The sequence below is a fragment of the Caloenas nicobarica genome, chromosome 6, assembly GCF_036013445.1.
Source record: "Caloenas nicobarica isolate bCalNic1 chromosome 6, bCalNic1.hap1, whole genome shotgun sequence".
Classification (NCBI taxonomy): domain Eukaryota; kingdom Metazoa; phylum Chordata; class Aves; order Columbiformes; family Columbidae; genus Caloenas; species Caloenas nicobarica.
The window spans coordinates 24,792,387-24,805,997 of NC_088250.1; the positions used below are offsets into that span (position 1 = coordinate 24,792,387).

General features: G+C 42.5%; 1 protein-coding gene across 1 annotated transcript in view; it reads left to right on the forward strand.

Annotated features, from left to right (window-relative positions):
• The first annotated feature begins 4,450 nt into the window (after positions 1-4,450).
• The window catches only part of LY75 (lymphocyte antigen 75), a 50,629-nt gene continuing 41,468 nt past the window's right edge, over positions 4,451-13,611 (forward strand). Inside the window, exons 1-7 of the mRNA XM_065637519.1 lie at positions 4,451-4,610; positions 6,783-7,157; positions 8,155-8,328; positions 8,603-8,767; positions 9,373-9,483; positions 11,219-11,359; positions 13,087-13,275. Coding sequence (XP_065493591.1) covers positions 4,526-4,610; positions 6,783-7,157; positions 8,155-8,328; positions 8,603-8,767; positions 9,373-9,483; positions 11,219-11,359; positions 13,087-13,275 — 1,240 coding nt within the window. The 5' untranslated portion in view covers positions 4,451-4,525. The remainder of the gene's footprint in view (positions 4,611-6,782; positions 7,158-8,154; positions 8,329-8,602; positions 8,768-9,372; positions 9,484-11,218; positions 11,360-13,086; positions 13,276-13,611) is intronic.

Below are 13,611 nucleotides of genomic sequence, written 5' to 3' on the forward strand. Positions count from 1 at the left end.
ACCGTCCAGGTGGAGTTAATGCAAAACCAAGTCAGAGTTATTGCTTAAATACCCCTCTGCATACCACCTCTCTGTATCCAAATAAGTTGTTGAATGCTTGTCACGTGCCCTTTGAATTTTAGTGATTTTTGTTTTCATGGCCATATATAGGATTAACTCAATCAAACCAAACCTGTATATGTCAAAAAAAAGAATCATATCACTTTTAGCCACACTTCTGGTAAAAGTTGCAATTATCCAGTTTTCTCTTATGCTAAAGATATGTCCAGATATGTCCATGATATTTTAAATAGTTAGCAGACACTGTATTCAAACCAGTGCCATGTTCTAATATTAAACTTAGCAGCAGACTCGAGGTAGGACTGAAATCTTTGTCTGATGGCTGCTTTGCAGGCACCATGATTTTCTTAGAGAAAGTCCTTTACCTCAGGAAGTAACTCTGCTCCTGCAACTCTCGTAAGCCTGCATTTGTTTGGTGGGGTTTGTTTGCTTGGTTGGTTGGTTTGGTTTGGTTTTTTTATTTCTGTAAGCGCCTGGGTATTGCAAGAACGAGTGTTGCAAGGTGGAAAAAGTAATAAACAACTAGCGTTCCCTGTTCAGACGTCACAGTTTCAAAGTCACTGCTGGGGGGAGCAGAGAAAAGCGGAAATTACCACCTCCAGAGCCTCTTCCCACTCCTGGGAGATGCTGGAGGTAGCAAATCCTTGTCCAGCGTTCCCTTTGTGCTCAGTGTCATGTGGATGCACTCAACCTAGCCAGAAAAACTGGATTACAATGTATTGATTGTAAAAGAGGCAGGAAGGTTGCTCATGCAAAGTATCCGTTTCATGTGGTGAACAGAAGAGAGAGGGGGTGGAGATTTATAGATAGACAGGTGTTGACACTTTCTGCAGGTAATGCTATTGTTATAAACATATGGGCATAAAAGCAGAGAAATTATCTGCTGATGAGCAAGAAAGACTCCTGCTAGAAATACAAGGCTCTTAGTCATGATGTTGACACCTCGAAAGGCTTTTATGACTGGAAAGGCAAAGTCATCTGCTTGAAAGCAAGAGAAAAGGCTGCTGTGCATTACTCTCAGCTCTGTGGTTGGGTCCCTCCTGCATCTGAAATTCTGTATTTGGTTATCTCTGTAGGCATATTTGAAGTTTGCTTGGCTATTAGTGCTGCTTTGCAATGAGCTGTAGGTATTCATGGGGATGTGATAACGTTTGTGATTTGCAGTACAGAAATTGTTCATTGATTATGCTGTGAGTAATGCTGCTGCACAGCTCACATTAAATGCAGAAGCCTCATTGATAAATCATTTAAGAAGTAGGCTTTGGCACTGTTGTAGTTTTGATAAGCTTTGGTACAAACCAACTTTTTCAGTAAACAGAAAACTATATTAGATTTCCTTAGGTTATCATATGACATACACTGATTTTGATTTTTCTTGCACTGTTCTTTCCAAAATACTGGTTGGTTTGTTATTGCTCCCTTCACAGCCATCTACCTCAAGGAAATATTTTTAATCATCTTCTTTTATATCTGGCATGATTAAAACATGAATGACAAGAGGAAGCCAAGAATCTTCCACATGAGAGATTGCTTAGGTCATAGGATCAGCAAATTCAGCTGAGAAAAGGTTGTTTGAGACACTGCCTTTGAAATCTAGCTCCATTACAAAGACATATGGGAACTTCTCACCTTTTTGGGGATGAGAAATATGCTGTACTATGGGGGGAAAGAGGTGACTTCCCAAGTTCTTCTCTCCAACTGCATGTAGCAGAACTAATACCAGAAACAGATACCAGTTGTATAAATGTTGATGTGCACCAGCCTTTTCAGGAAACAGAAGCATGTTGACTTTACTTAGGTGAGGAGCTGGCTGCCTGGAAGTTACTGGTGGCAACTGGTAGTCTTGTAACGGACATGAGGGCTGGCTTTTCTGGGTGGGTTTTTGGATTTCTGGTTGAGCTCTTGGGATATGAGATATCAAAGGATATTTTCCAGTGCCCAAATCCTTCTGATTCCTGACGCACTGGTCCGTGTGTGGTCCTACAGAGATCAGTGTTGTCACCGTGGATTTTGTCCTGCACAGGCTGCCGGGTAGACCGACAGACTTCTGCCTGAGTGGGGGAGCACATAGCACCACAGTGCACAAAATTTGGCTAGCCACACAGACACTGTGCAAGCCCACTGAAGGGTTAAAAAACACATTTTGCATATTAGCTTTTAATTGATCATTTCCACAGACCACAAAACATTGTACCACAACTTATTTTGTCTTAGTAGAAGCCAAAAAAGAAACCACAAACCAAAATAAAAGTATTTGTGTTCAGGCTTTTTTTAAAAAGGGTTTTGATGAGAAAAACAGTAAGACTACTGCTTACATGTGATTTTCAATAACTTCCTATTTTTTAAACTTCTGTCATCAAAACACTGGCTTCTTGTTTTGTGTGTAAAGCACTTTAACCAAACAGTCGTACAGGTGTGAGTCTATATACTCTTATCTGTCTGTTGCTTGGCTGGAGGCGAAGGGAAAGGATGTGTTTTGGTGGGCTCACAAAGGCTGTACATTGTGTATCTCCTCTTACATTAATGTATGACAGAGTTTAACTGCAGGGCATGCGTGTGCACGCAAAACTGAAACGAAGAAGCACCTGTGCAAATGGCAGCGATCTTTCCTATTCTTGGGCATCCTTTAATTTCTGAGTCAGGATCAGGGTCTGATCCTGTGTTATCTGGCATGGTATTTTATAAACAGATAAATGAAAAAGGACCTCAAAGTGGAAGTGCATATTGGAGAGCATATGTTATGTACGTTAAGATACCTTAAGAGAACCTCTCTCCTATTAATATACATATTTGCTGATACATGTTTGGTAAATAGGATGGTGTTAATTTCAGAGTTGCTGGTGTATGTTCAGTAAATATGCACTGCAAGCTATTCGTTTCAAAGTTAAATGCTTTCCTAGTCTTTATACCAAAACCGGGACAGTCAGTTATTACATAAGAAATAGCACACATTCGGAAAGGTTCACAGGGATGCAGGGTTCACACCTACTGCTTCTTGTCTTTTTGTTTTATTTAAAAAGAGACACACCATCCCACTATGTATTTAATTTTAGTTTCAATAGCTTGCTTTTGTATCAGACTCACCAGTGGGGAATTTCTGCCTCCCACTCTCTGCATGGAGACTTTAAATCTTTGCTCTTCCAGAAAACAAACCCTTTCTTGTAGCACAGTTTTGATTCTGCTGCAGCTATGGACCCCTCTCTGCCTGAATCTGATTTTCCCAAGTAGCTCCTGCCTTGGCAGCCAGGTCTTGTTCTGCAGTTTCCAGCAGGAGAGAACATTTGCTCACTTACAGATGCCTGGTCTTGTTCACCGTCTTTCTGCTCAATTCCCAGCCTAGCACATCCTCAACCCCTGTGTTCCTGGTGTCCAGATTCCTACATGATGGGCACATTTGAAACGCATAAAACAGACTGCATGCTGGGCTTCCCATCTTTATGAAAATCTAGTGTTTCTTTCCCTGAATGGCTGCTCCTCCAAGTCTAATCACAATAGATTTTCCTAGCCAATTTTTTGTTGTTGTGACTTTGCAAGCACTTTCTTGCACAGCTGGGGTTTGATCAATACAGCCCTTCCAGGTCAGCACCGCATCACCTAACGCACAGGTATAAACAGACGTGTTTATATTTCATATACTTCCTGTAAATTTCCCTTCTTTCTCTTCTCCTTCAGGCCAACTCCTTCTCCGAGTCTTTGCGTTTTTATTTTTGGTTTCTGTAACTTCCTGTAACCAGCACGGTAATTTTCTGAGCAACAGTTAATTTCAACTGCTCCCAATCTCAGCCCCTCCTCCCCCTTCCCCGGCAGAAAGGGATCAGACAATTACGATGTTAGCCGCTGGCCACCAGAAAACGCTCAGCGAGCGCAGCGAGGCTGCCCCGCCGCCTCCGCGCCTCCTTCCGCTCCTCCAAGGTCCAGCTGGTCCCTGTGCAGCTCCGTGACGCGGTGGGAGCGGCTGGCGCTGAAGCTGGGCCCTGGGGTGTCCCAGGCACGGGACTCTAATTACCATGCAATAATTAGGTCTGCTTTTACTATTTTTTTCTTCATTTTTCCTCGTGTTTTCCTAATTTTTTTCTCCTTCCTTTTTCTCTTTCACTGTTCCTCTTTTTTTTTTTTTTTTTCCTTTCCTCGCACGTCCCCTTCGTCTCCCTCGTCTTTTTCCCTTGCGATTCCCCCTCCTCTTTTCTGTGTCTCACTCCCCTCCGTTGTAACTTCGCTCCGGCCGTGGCACCGGGCCGGGCCCGTCCCGTCCCCGCCGCCGCCGCCGCGACCTCTCACGCCCGGCCCCGCCCCTCGCCGTAAACCCGGGACCGTTCTTCTCCTGGCAACAAGTGACGCTTCCCGGGGCGGGCCAATCCGGCCGGCTGCTCGCGGTCCAGGCAGCTGGCGGCGGGCGCGACGCTCCGGCAAAGCGAGCCCGGCACCGCGCCCGCTCCACGCAGCCTGCGCGCCCGGCCGCGGGAGGATGGCGCGGGCGGCGGGGCTCTGCCTGGCCGCCTGCGGGCTCGCCTGGTTCCTCGTCTGCTGCGCGGCCCGCCGGGACCTCTCAGGTAAGCCGGGTGCCCACCTTGCGAGGGCGGAGGCGCTGCGCGGGTGCGCGGTGAAGCAAGGGGTGCGGAGGGCCCTTTTCCGCCCCGGTGGGTGCCCGAGGGGGAAAGAGGGCGCGGTGACCGGCCTTCCGCCCCGGCGGTTCCCGGCACCTCCGGGCGTTGCGCTAGGTGGCAAAGTCCAACTGCGTGGAAACAACGTGGGAAACTTACAAGAAGGAGCGAAAAGGGGAGGAAAAAACTCCAAACTTCCATCCCGGACCATGCGCTTCGCTTGAGGAGCAGCGGAACCAGCTGCTGCCCCGCAGCCCCCGGGTGCCGCGTTCCCGGTGCCCGCGGTGCCGGGGCAGCGCCGGGCCGGCGGCGCGGAGCGCTGGGAGGGAAGCGGGTCTTTGGCCTGTTCCCTCCAGAGCACAAATAACCCCAACTTGGGCAGGTCCGCGGCGGAGCGTCAAGCCATCGTTTCTATTCTTATGCTCGGGGAGAGAGGCAGGCGGCTTACCCAGACCGCAGGTGGAAAAGTTTCACGTTGAGCAAATTCTTGCAAGCCAGCGCCGATAGGTTGGTGAGAGCGGCTGGGAAACAAGATCAGCTCTTCGCTAAATAGTTGCACTTCGCATATTTTTATATCCTTTGACAGGAATAGGCTCGGTTTTGTAGCTGAAGATGTCAGGTAAAACTTCATGGCAAGAGTGTTGAACTGGAGTAATTGAGTGCCGGTATTAATTGCCATACAGAGGGATTTGGTGAGACAATATCAGCAGGTTTTCTCGGGAAATTTTAAAAAGTAGTTTTATTCTTGCTGTCAGAATGAGGATTGTGTGGGAAGAAGCGAAAGAAGAATGAGGAAACGAAAGATCTGAGAAGAGGTCAAGAACACGTTAAAAGAAATGGAAAAGAAGAAGAAAGTCTGGAGGGGAGAAGAAAAGCAAAAAGCAGATATAGTGCTGAAAAATGACTCCACTCCACTAGGTGGCTGACTTCGAGATTCTTTACAGTTTGACCAGCTCAGTACTATTTAGATACTATTTGGCACTTATACAGTGGAAAATTCACGAATATATTGGAAAGTAGTGGTAAAATTCACTGCATAACATCACTGAATATTTTCCTTGCTGTTCAGCCAAACCTATTATTAAGTCATATTAAAAAAACACACTAGGAATGTGATTGACAGTGCATTACTGTTAAATACAAAACACTACTCAGCAGATTCCTTATTTAAACAGCAGAGTTGCAACCTTATGGGTCTGGGACAGCCAAGGTCCATTTCAGCCTGGTTAGTGAAAGTGTTATGCCATGAGGCTGTCTTTATTGTGGCACAGAAACAGTTTTAGGGCATTTTTTTCTTGCTTAGCTTAAACTTCCTGCCAGTTGTCACAGAGGTGCTCTTGTACTGGCAGAGGTGTCAGCTTGTATCTGTAGGGAGATCCGTATCTCTTTAAAATTGTATATTACGCTTTGTCAACTTTTTTTCTTTCTTTTCAATGACAAGCTGCATCACAGCTGAAAATGAAACTAGGGTTCCTGTATCGTTTTGAAAATGATACTCCTAATCTTTGTGTGGCATCTTTGGTGGGCTATTCGTTCTAAAACTCTCTCCCAAAAGCAGTGCCAGTTATTTTAGTAATACTGCAGTTGCACCTAGAAACTGGTTCATGTATGAGCCTGTCATGTTGTATATCATATATGATACACAGTTTAAAAAAATGCTTACTAAGTGAAGGTAATTATTAATTATATTTTATGGTACCTGCTGTGTGTGACTGCTTTTGGGGATAGGCCTGAACACAAGATTCTTTATGCACTAAGCTTGCAAATTTATCAGGAGTCGATCTAATCAGTATGTGTTAAAGGAAGAGTTCTCATCGATAGGATTGGGCTTAGAAAACAGCCTCATTGTATCTCCACTCATTTTATAACAGCTTTGAAACAGATCTTTTTTTTCCCCGCAGAACTAAAGACTACTCACTAAAGAGCAGGAAAATGTACTTAGTGTGGCTTATAGAAAAGAGATAGTATAATGTACAAACAGCAGTTGATGTACTTTTCTGGTAGCATGTCTGAGAATCTGATTATGCGTTTAAAAATTAACTTTCTATGAAACTATGGTACTATGACATCCTATGATACTGAATCACACCCGTATGTGGGTATTTTTTTGTTCTCATCCAGGCAATGATGTTTTTACCATTCGCCATGACACACTGAACAAGTGCATACAAGTTAAAAACTCACGGATAGTGATAGCTGACTGCAAGGAGACAAGTGAAGCTTTATGGAAATGGGTATCCCAGAATCGCCTCTTTCATTTGGGGTCCAAGCAGTGCCTGGGACTTGATATCTTCACCACATCACTGTCTCGCCTGAAAATGGTTGATTGTAACTCGAAACTAATGCTGTGGTGGCGATGTGCTGATGCGTCCATCCTTGGTGCATCTCAGTACAAAGTGACTATCAAGAGTACCTATGTAACTGCTAGCATAAATGCAACAGACCGGTGGAGAAGCAACAGTTCCTCTGATGATATATGTCAGTATCCTTACCATGGTGAGTTTGTACAGAGGTTTGGAGGATTTATTTTCTTTTTTCTTTTTTCTTTTTTTTTTTGTTAAGGGCTTTTTGATGTGTGTGTGTGCCAATAAATCCTTAAAATGTATCATATTAAAAACTGATCAGTAAAGCAATAGAATGTTTTGCTATAGAGATGTATTGATATTCAAATATGAAACTTTAACTGTTTTTTAATAAAAAATAAATATGTGCAACTGCAGAAGTTGTGTTATGGAGTAGCTTTCTTAGCATGTTTAGATCCCTTCTCCCCTATTTTAATAAGACCGTATTTAGTTACGAGATGTCAACCACTGTCTATCAGAACTGACACTGTCCTCTTCACACTGATGGGAATTTTGATGTTCACTTAAATAACAGTAGGATTTGAGGAAATTTTCTTTCCTGGTGGGCTGTACAATCAAATTCAGTGCATGCTGCTCACTTGCAGCCTGTTGGACTGTCAGGTCTGGTGGTCTGTCCACTTGCCATGGAAGCCAGTCTTGTCTGAAATCTCATGCCTGCTGGAAGAAGTGCTGAAAACTTGCTTTACCATATTTAACAGCACAAGTTTCTTTCTGTCTGAATTGTTCAGAGTGGCTAGTCTGAAGAGCCCAGTTGGTGCCAGCCCCTCTCCTGTTCGTGTTGATTCCTAGAGCCTTGTTCTGCAGTACTCTGTGCAAACCTCCTGGATTTCAACAGGACAATGTATTTGTCCCTAACTTATCAGGAAAGGGGAAACAAGCTTCTGCTGTGTTATTCCCCACTCAGAAGTAGAAGTAGAGAAAAATATTTTTGTCTCATTTCTTTCAGTTCTAGCATTGCTGTATATTACCTGTAGCAACAAGATAGGGTGCATTAAGACTGCAAGTGCAATTTGCATGCTTTTAAGTTAACTATGGCTCTACAAGCCATAACATTGATTTGCTGTCCTTTCCTCCCCTAGAAAACTTGTATCTATTTCTTTTTTTTTTTTTTTTTTTTTTTTTTCCTGCAGAGGTGTATACCAAAGATGGGAACTCCTATGGAAAACCCTGTGAGTTCCCCTTCCTCTATAATGAGACCTGGCATCATGACTGCATTCAGGATGAAATGCATACGGGTGGGAAATGGTGTGCCACATCTGAAGATTATACTCGTGATGGCAAATGGGGAATCTGCTTACAACCAGGCATGTTGGCTTTCTAAATAGACATCCTAAAAGTGTTCTGTTACTTTATGTATGTACGGCTCCACCTTGGTGTAGCACGTTGCTGTTAAGCTGGGTAAAAGCAGGTCCCTTTTCTGTCGCAGCATTGACAGGACAATCAGCACACAGTCTGCAGTATATGTGATTACCAATATAAAATATTGCTAGACTTTCAGCATTGTAATTTTTCTTCTGAAACTTTTGTGATGTTTCAGTATAGTTGTTGTTACAAGTACCTTCTGCTTCCTTTAAACAGAGGATGGTTGTCATGATATCTGGGAACATGATCCAGGGTCTGAAAGTTGCTACCAGTTCAATACACAATCTGCTCTTTCTTGGAAGGAAGCTTATATTTCATGTCAAAGGCAAGGGGGAGATTTACTTAGCATCCAAAATGCATCTGAATTAAGTTACATACAAGGTAGGTGCAATTATTCACATAAGAATATTGGGAAGTCTTGACAAATTAACCTAAAGTGAAGACAGCATTTTAGTTTCGGTCTTAAAATTCTGGGTTAAAACTTGGCTGTACTTAAAATGCATTGCTGCTTTCATCTGTGTAGCGAAAATAAGCTGCTAATCTCACTTGAGAGGTGGTTGGTTTTTTTTTTTAATTTATCTGTGTGATGTCATTGTAGTAGCTAGCTGTTGTGCATATTTATAATGAGGAGTGTCCCCAAAATCTCAAATATGGGCCAGAGTGGCAGTAGATGTTTTAGCAGCATGCTACCCACTTGTCATGAAATCGTCCTCACTGATGTTTACACTTAACCTGGAGGAGTTACCAGTGAGCTGTTGGGAATATAAAACCAAAGGATAAATGTCTGAAGGAACTGGGAAGGAAGACTTATGTGGGTGAATTCCTTCTCAGTTCAAGAAAGGTTGCATGTCCAATTACAGTAGCAATCTTTCTTTCCTCAAATGCATGCCCTTTCAGATCACATTTTTAATTTGAAGGAGACCAATAAAAGATGAGCATTTTATGCTAATTGGTTTCTTTAAAAAATATAACAAATTTATATCCAGCTAAGGAAGACATTGCTGAGATCTTTTGGATTGGCTTAAATCAACTGGACATTTCTGGAGGTTGGCAGTGGTCGGATCACAAACCTTTGAATTTTCTCAACTGGCATCCAGGTAATGATGTTTCCAGTGGTATTAACAGTATTCACAACAGAAACTAGTATAATATTTTGCTTTGCCTTTTTTTTAACCTTTCTCCTTTGGGCTTCATCAAAACAATCATTGTTGTTCCACTTCCTTTAAAAGTTCAGAAGCGTCTTTTCCTCCTAGCCAGTGAATCTGTCTGCACTCGTTCTGTATTTATGGATGATTAGATTAATAAATTTTCTAAAAACATAAAACTTAAATAGTGTCTTTGAGGTCCATTTTAGTAAAGAATCTGCAGCTTCCCTAGCTGCTAAATTTCTCCCCCCACTGACAGAATGGCATTGACTTCCCTCAAATATTACAATTATTGATGCATGTGCAAGAACTGACATTGTTTAGAAGCCTAACTAGTGTTTTTAAACTTCAAGGTTGCTTAAATTTGTTTCAAGGTGAAGATGAAAGAAGTATAAAACTTTTGAAAAACCTTTTTTAATTACTCCCATGTTCCTAGTGGAATTGGTGAGAATCTTACTTGTTTGCAATTTTCAGCATGTATTCGTAACATTCTCAGAAATATGCCATGCATGTGTATACATGAGAATCTTGGAGGAATAATAATCAGGAATACCGAAGCCAGTATTGTTCTGTCATTCAGGCTGATTTTGAACTCTTGAAAGTGAATTCCCTTTTTCCTTCAGTTTCTAGAATAGTGCTGCAATATGAAGTCTGTGAAAAAATAAGAAGTGGTTTCTGTTACTTCTTTGAAAGCTTTACTCAGAAATTTCTGTGAGATTTTTCCAAATATCTTTCTTTTGGAAAAGTCAAAGACTTTCGCTGCTTGTACTACTGACTGCGCCTTCTTCTGGAACTGTGATGACACTGTAGGGCTGTAATGCAGGGCTAGAGACCAGCCTATCCTGAGTTACAGTGACATAATTTAGTCTGCAGTCACGGCAGACATACTAATGTCTACCTCTCTTGTGAAGAACACTTGCTGGTATCTCACAGGAATTTTGCTAGCTGGAAGTTGTGCCCGATACTTCTTGTCCTTTCACTGTACACCTCTGGAAAGAGCCTGGCCCTGTCTGTGTCCTACTGCCCCATGAAGAACTAAGATCCACCCTGAGCCTTTTCTGTATGAGACTGAAGGAACCCAGAGCAGGGGGAGCTGGGGTGCTCTGTGTAGGACACCACTCGGGTTTGCTCTGGGGCTCAGAGAAAGAGAAAGCCAAAAAATACCATTGCAAAGGGGTTCCAAGGGAAACTGGGGACTGCAAAAAAGAGTTCTCCTCTCTGATATTTTTAATTTGGGGCCTTGTCTCAGGTTTCTGTTAAGGTGAGGGCTTACGGTTAGAGTTGAGAGAAATTGTGCAGAGCTGTGTTTGGATGGGGCTGGAGGAGGTCTGCCAAAGGAAACTGAGGGCTGCAAAAAGGGTTCTCCCCTGAGATCTTTCTAGTCTGGGACAGTGCTCAGCCAAGGGTTTGTTGCATTGTAAATAGAACATTCCTCCTGGTTCTGTGATTGAACATCGGAAAAGAAGTCCAGATTCCTTGATTCTTAAACTCCCTCTCTTGCAAAAACTTTCTGTGGGACCTATGGTAGGACAGGTGCCACCATTCAAGTTATGCTCTTTGAATACAAGATACTGTACTATGCAAAGTATATTGTTGTTCTATAGAAAAGCAATAGAAAAAAGAAGCAGTCACTACCTCACTGGTTGATAACTTGTGCTCTTCTATTTTTGTTTGTTCCTGGCTATAGATATGCAGAATCTGTCCCCGCTGGATGGGACTAGCTGTGTGGTGATGAATGCTGCTTCAGGGCAGTGGCAGAGTTACCATTGTGGGGCTCCGCTTCCATATATTTGTAAGAAGTCACTCAATAAAGTATCAAGTCTCCCAGGTAGGACAGCTTGCATTTCTGGTTTTGTACGTTAATGAGTCTAATGTTCACTAATGGAATCTTCCCTCCCCAAGCCTTCTTAGGTGTCTCTTGCAAAACACTTGCACAACAACTTTGGGGTTTTTAGCAGACCAGAAGCAAACTCTGTATCTTCAGTGTCAAGATGGTGCATCACAAACAGCTTTTGTTTTTTGCAGCTTTCTTATTCACATGTAAAGCATTTCCCAGCACAGTCCTGCCTTTTTATCGCGTTTTCCTCCATGGCTTGTGCCTTCTTTCATGTGCTGCTGAAAGTCTGGAACTGGCGTTTTTATCTCAAACCTTTCCATCTCTGCTTTAAGCCCATTTCTCTCACTCTTGATGTGTATTGGAATAAAATGGGACCTACCTGAGGCTTCGATTAAACTCTGATGAATTCAAGTAGAAGTAGTGAAATGACCTTACTATCCTTTGAAACCAGCACTAGAAATCAAAGTTCAAGAACTGTTATTTTGCCCAGTCTGTAATTTTTACTGGACCCATAACAGCTCTTACAAGGTAAAAGTAAATACTACAATAGAAAAAACAGAACAGTTTACAACTTTTATTCTCTCCTCCCTACACACACACACACACACACAGAGTCCTTCAGTTTTTACAGTGTCCAGCTGTGACATATAACTGCTTCAGTGTGTTGGGCCGTTTACCTCCAGATGGATGTCCAGCCCTCCTGTCTCCATGGCCTGTTCTTCCGTGTGTGCTTTGGCCTTACTCAGTTTCCAGTGCTCACGCTTGTGGGGGTCTCATGGGAAAACTTATACTGGAAGATGATTGTCCTTGGATTGGGGGAGGACTATGGGATAAGAGGGATGAAGCAGTGTCCTGGAGGTGGAAAGTGTCATGGAGTGTTGCTGGCTAAGGCACGTTCTCTCCAGCTCCCCCAGGGAGATGCGTGCCTTTGAGGAAAAAAAACTAGTAAGCAGTTTAAATTTAACTAAACTGGTTCCAATTTTTAAATGATTCCTTTAAAACTAACTGTTCTTATCTGTTTACTGGCTCCTCAGTGGGTTATGTAGAGTTGTTACCGGTGTTTATAAAGTGGTTTATTAAATAAAAACCAAAATTCTTGTTATTGAAGTATTTTAAAGTGTATTTTGAACCAGAAAGGCTATGACTATATACCTTTTTCAGCACACATTAAAACCAGATTAAATTCTTGAATATCTTAGTTCAGAAGAAAAATATTTAAAACTAAGCATTTATTTCATTGTGGGCTGTTCAAAATTGGTCTTATGCATGGTGCTGCGTATGGATAATAATGACCTATGAAAGTGCAAACCCCTGCCAGAACAAAACAAGTAACTTTTTGTGGGGGCTGCTGTCCTGCAGTGAAATAACTTGATTTGCCTTTAACTACTTTTGTAATCTTTAATTACTTTTGAAATCTTGCTTACGATTACTTCTGAACCTTTCGCTTACACTAACACTAGCTTCATGCAATGCATTCCAGCTTTTTACTTTCACTCCCGCTAGCTTTTTTTCTCCTTCTGCCTACCTCATGGCCACAAACTATTAGTCTCCATAATGCTGCTCAGTGAAGTCTGTTTGCTTGGCTGAATTGCCCTGAAGAGATGTGAACACGTTCTGATCGCTGCTTTCTGGCTGTTTTCAAGGTGCTTCCAGATTTAAAACATTAAGAAAATGCCAGTTAGAGTAAAACTCTTAATTCCGTTTCTCTTCACCATTAGAGTTTTGGAGACACTTGGACACTCACTGTGATTCGGGCTGGCTTCCTCATAATGGTTTTTGCTACATGCTGGTGAACAGCCAGGCACCTTGGAGTACGGCAGATGAGTTGTGCAAAGCAAATAAGAGCAACCTCATCAGCATACACTCGTTAGCAGATGTCGAACTGGTTGTTACAAAGCTTCATAATGGTGAGTTGGGATACTTGTAAAGGTCAACACCAAGTGCTGCACACCATAAATTACAAGCTGCTTCCCATGTTTTAGCGTATGGTTGTCATAACCTCTAGCTTTTAAATGAAGGTGCTAATGCTGAGCTTGTACCCAGGCGAATGCTGAGTGTTGCTGTTCAGGTCCAGTCCCTCTGTATTAGCTTTTGTTTTGGTTTGAGCCGATTTATTTATTTATTTATTTATTTATTTGTTGGGCAAACGTATTTCTAGTTGCCTAGTACCTTGTATTTAATTTTCTCATTCAAAGAGAATCATAGATAGTTGGGTCAATATTTGACTGCTGGGTCGCTGAACT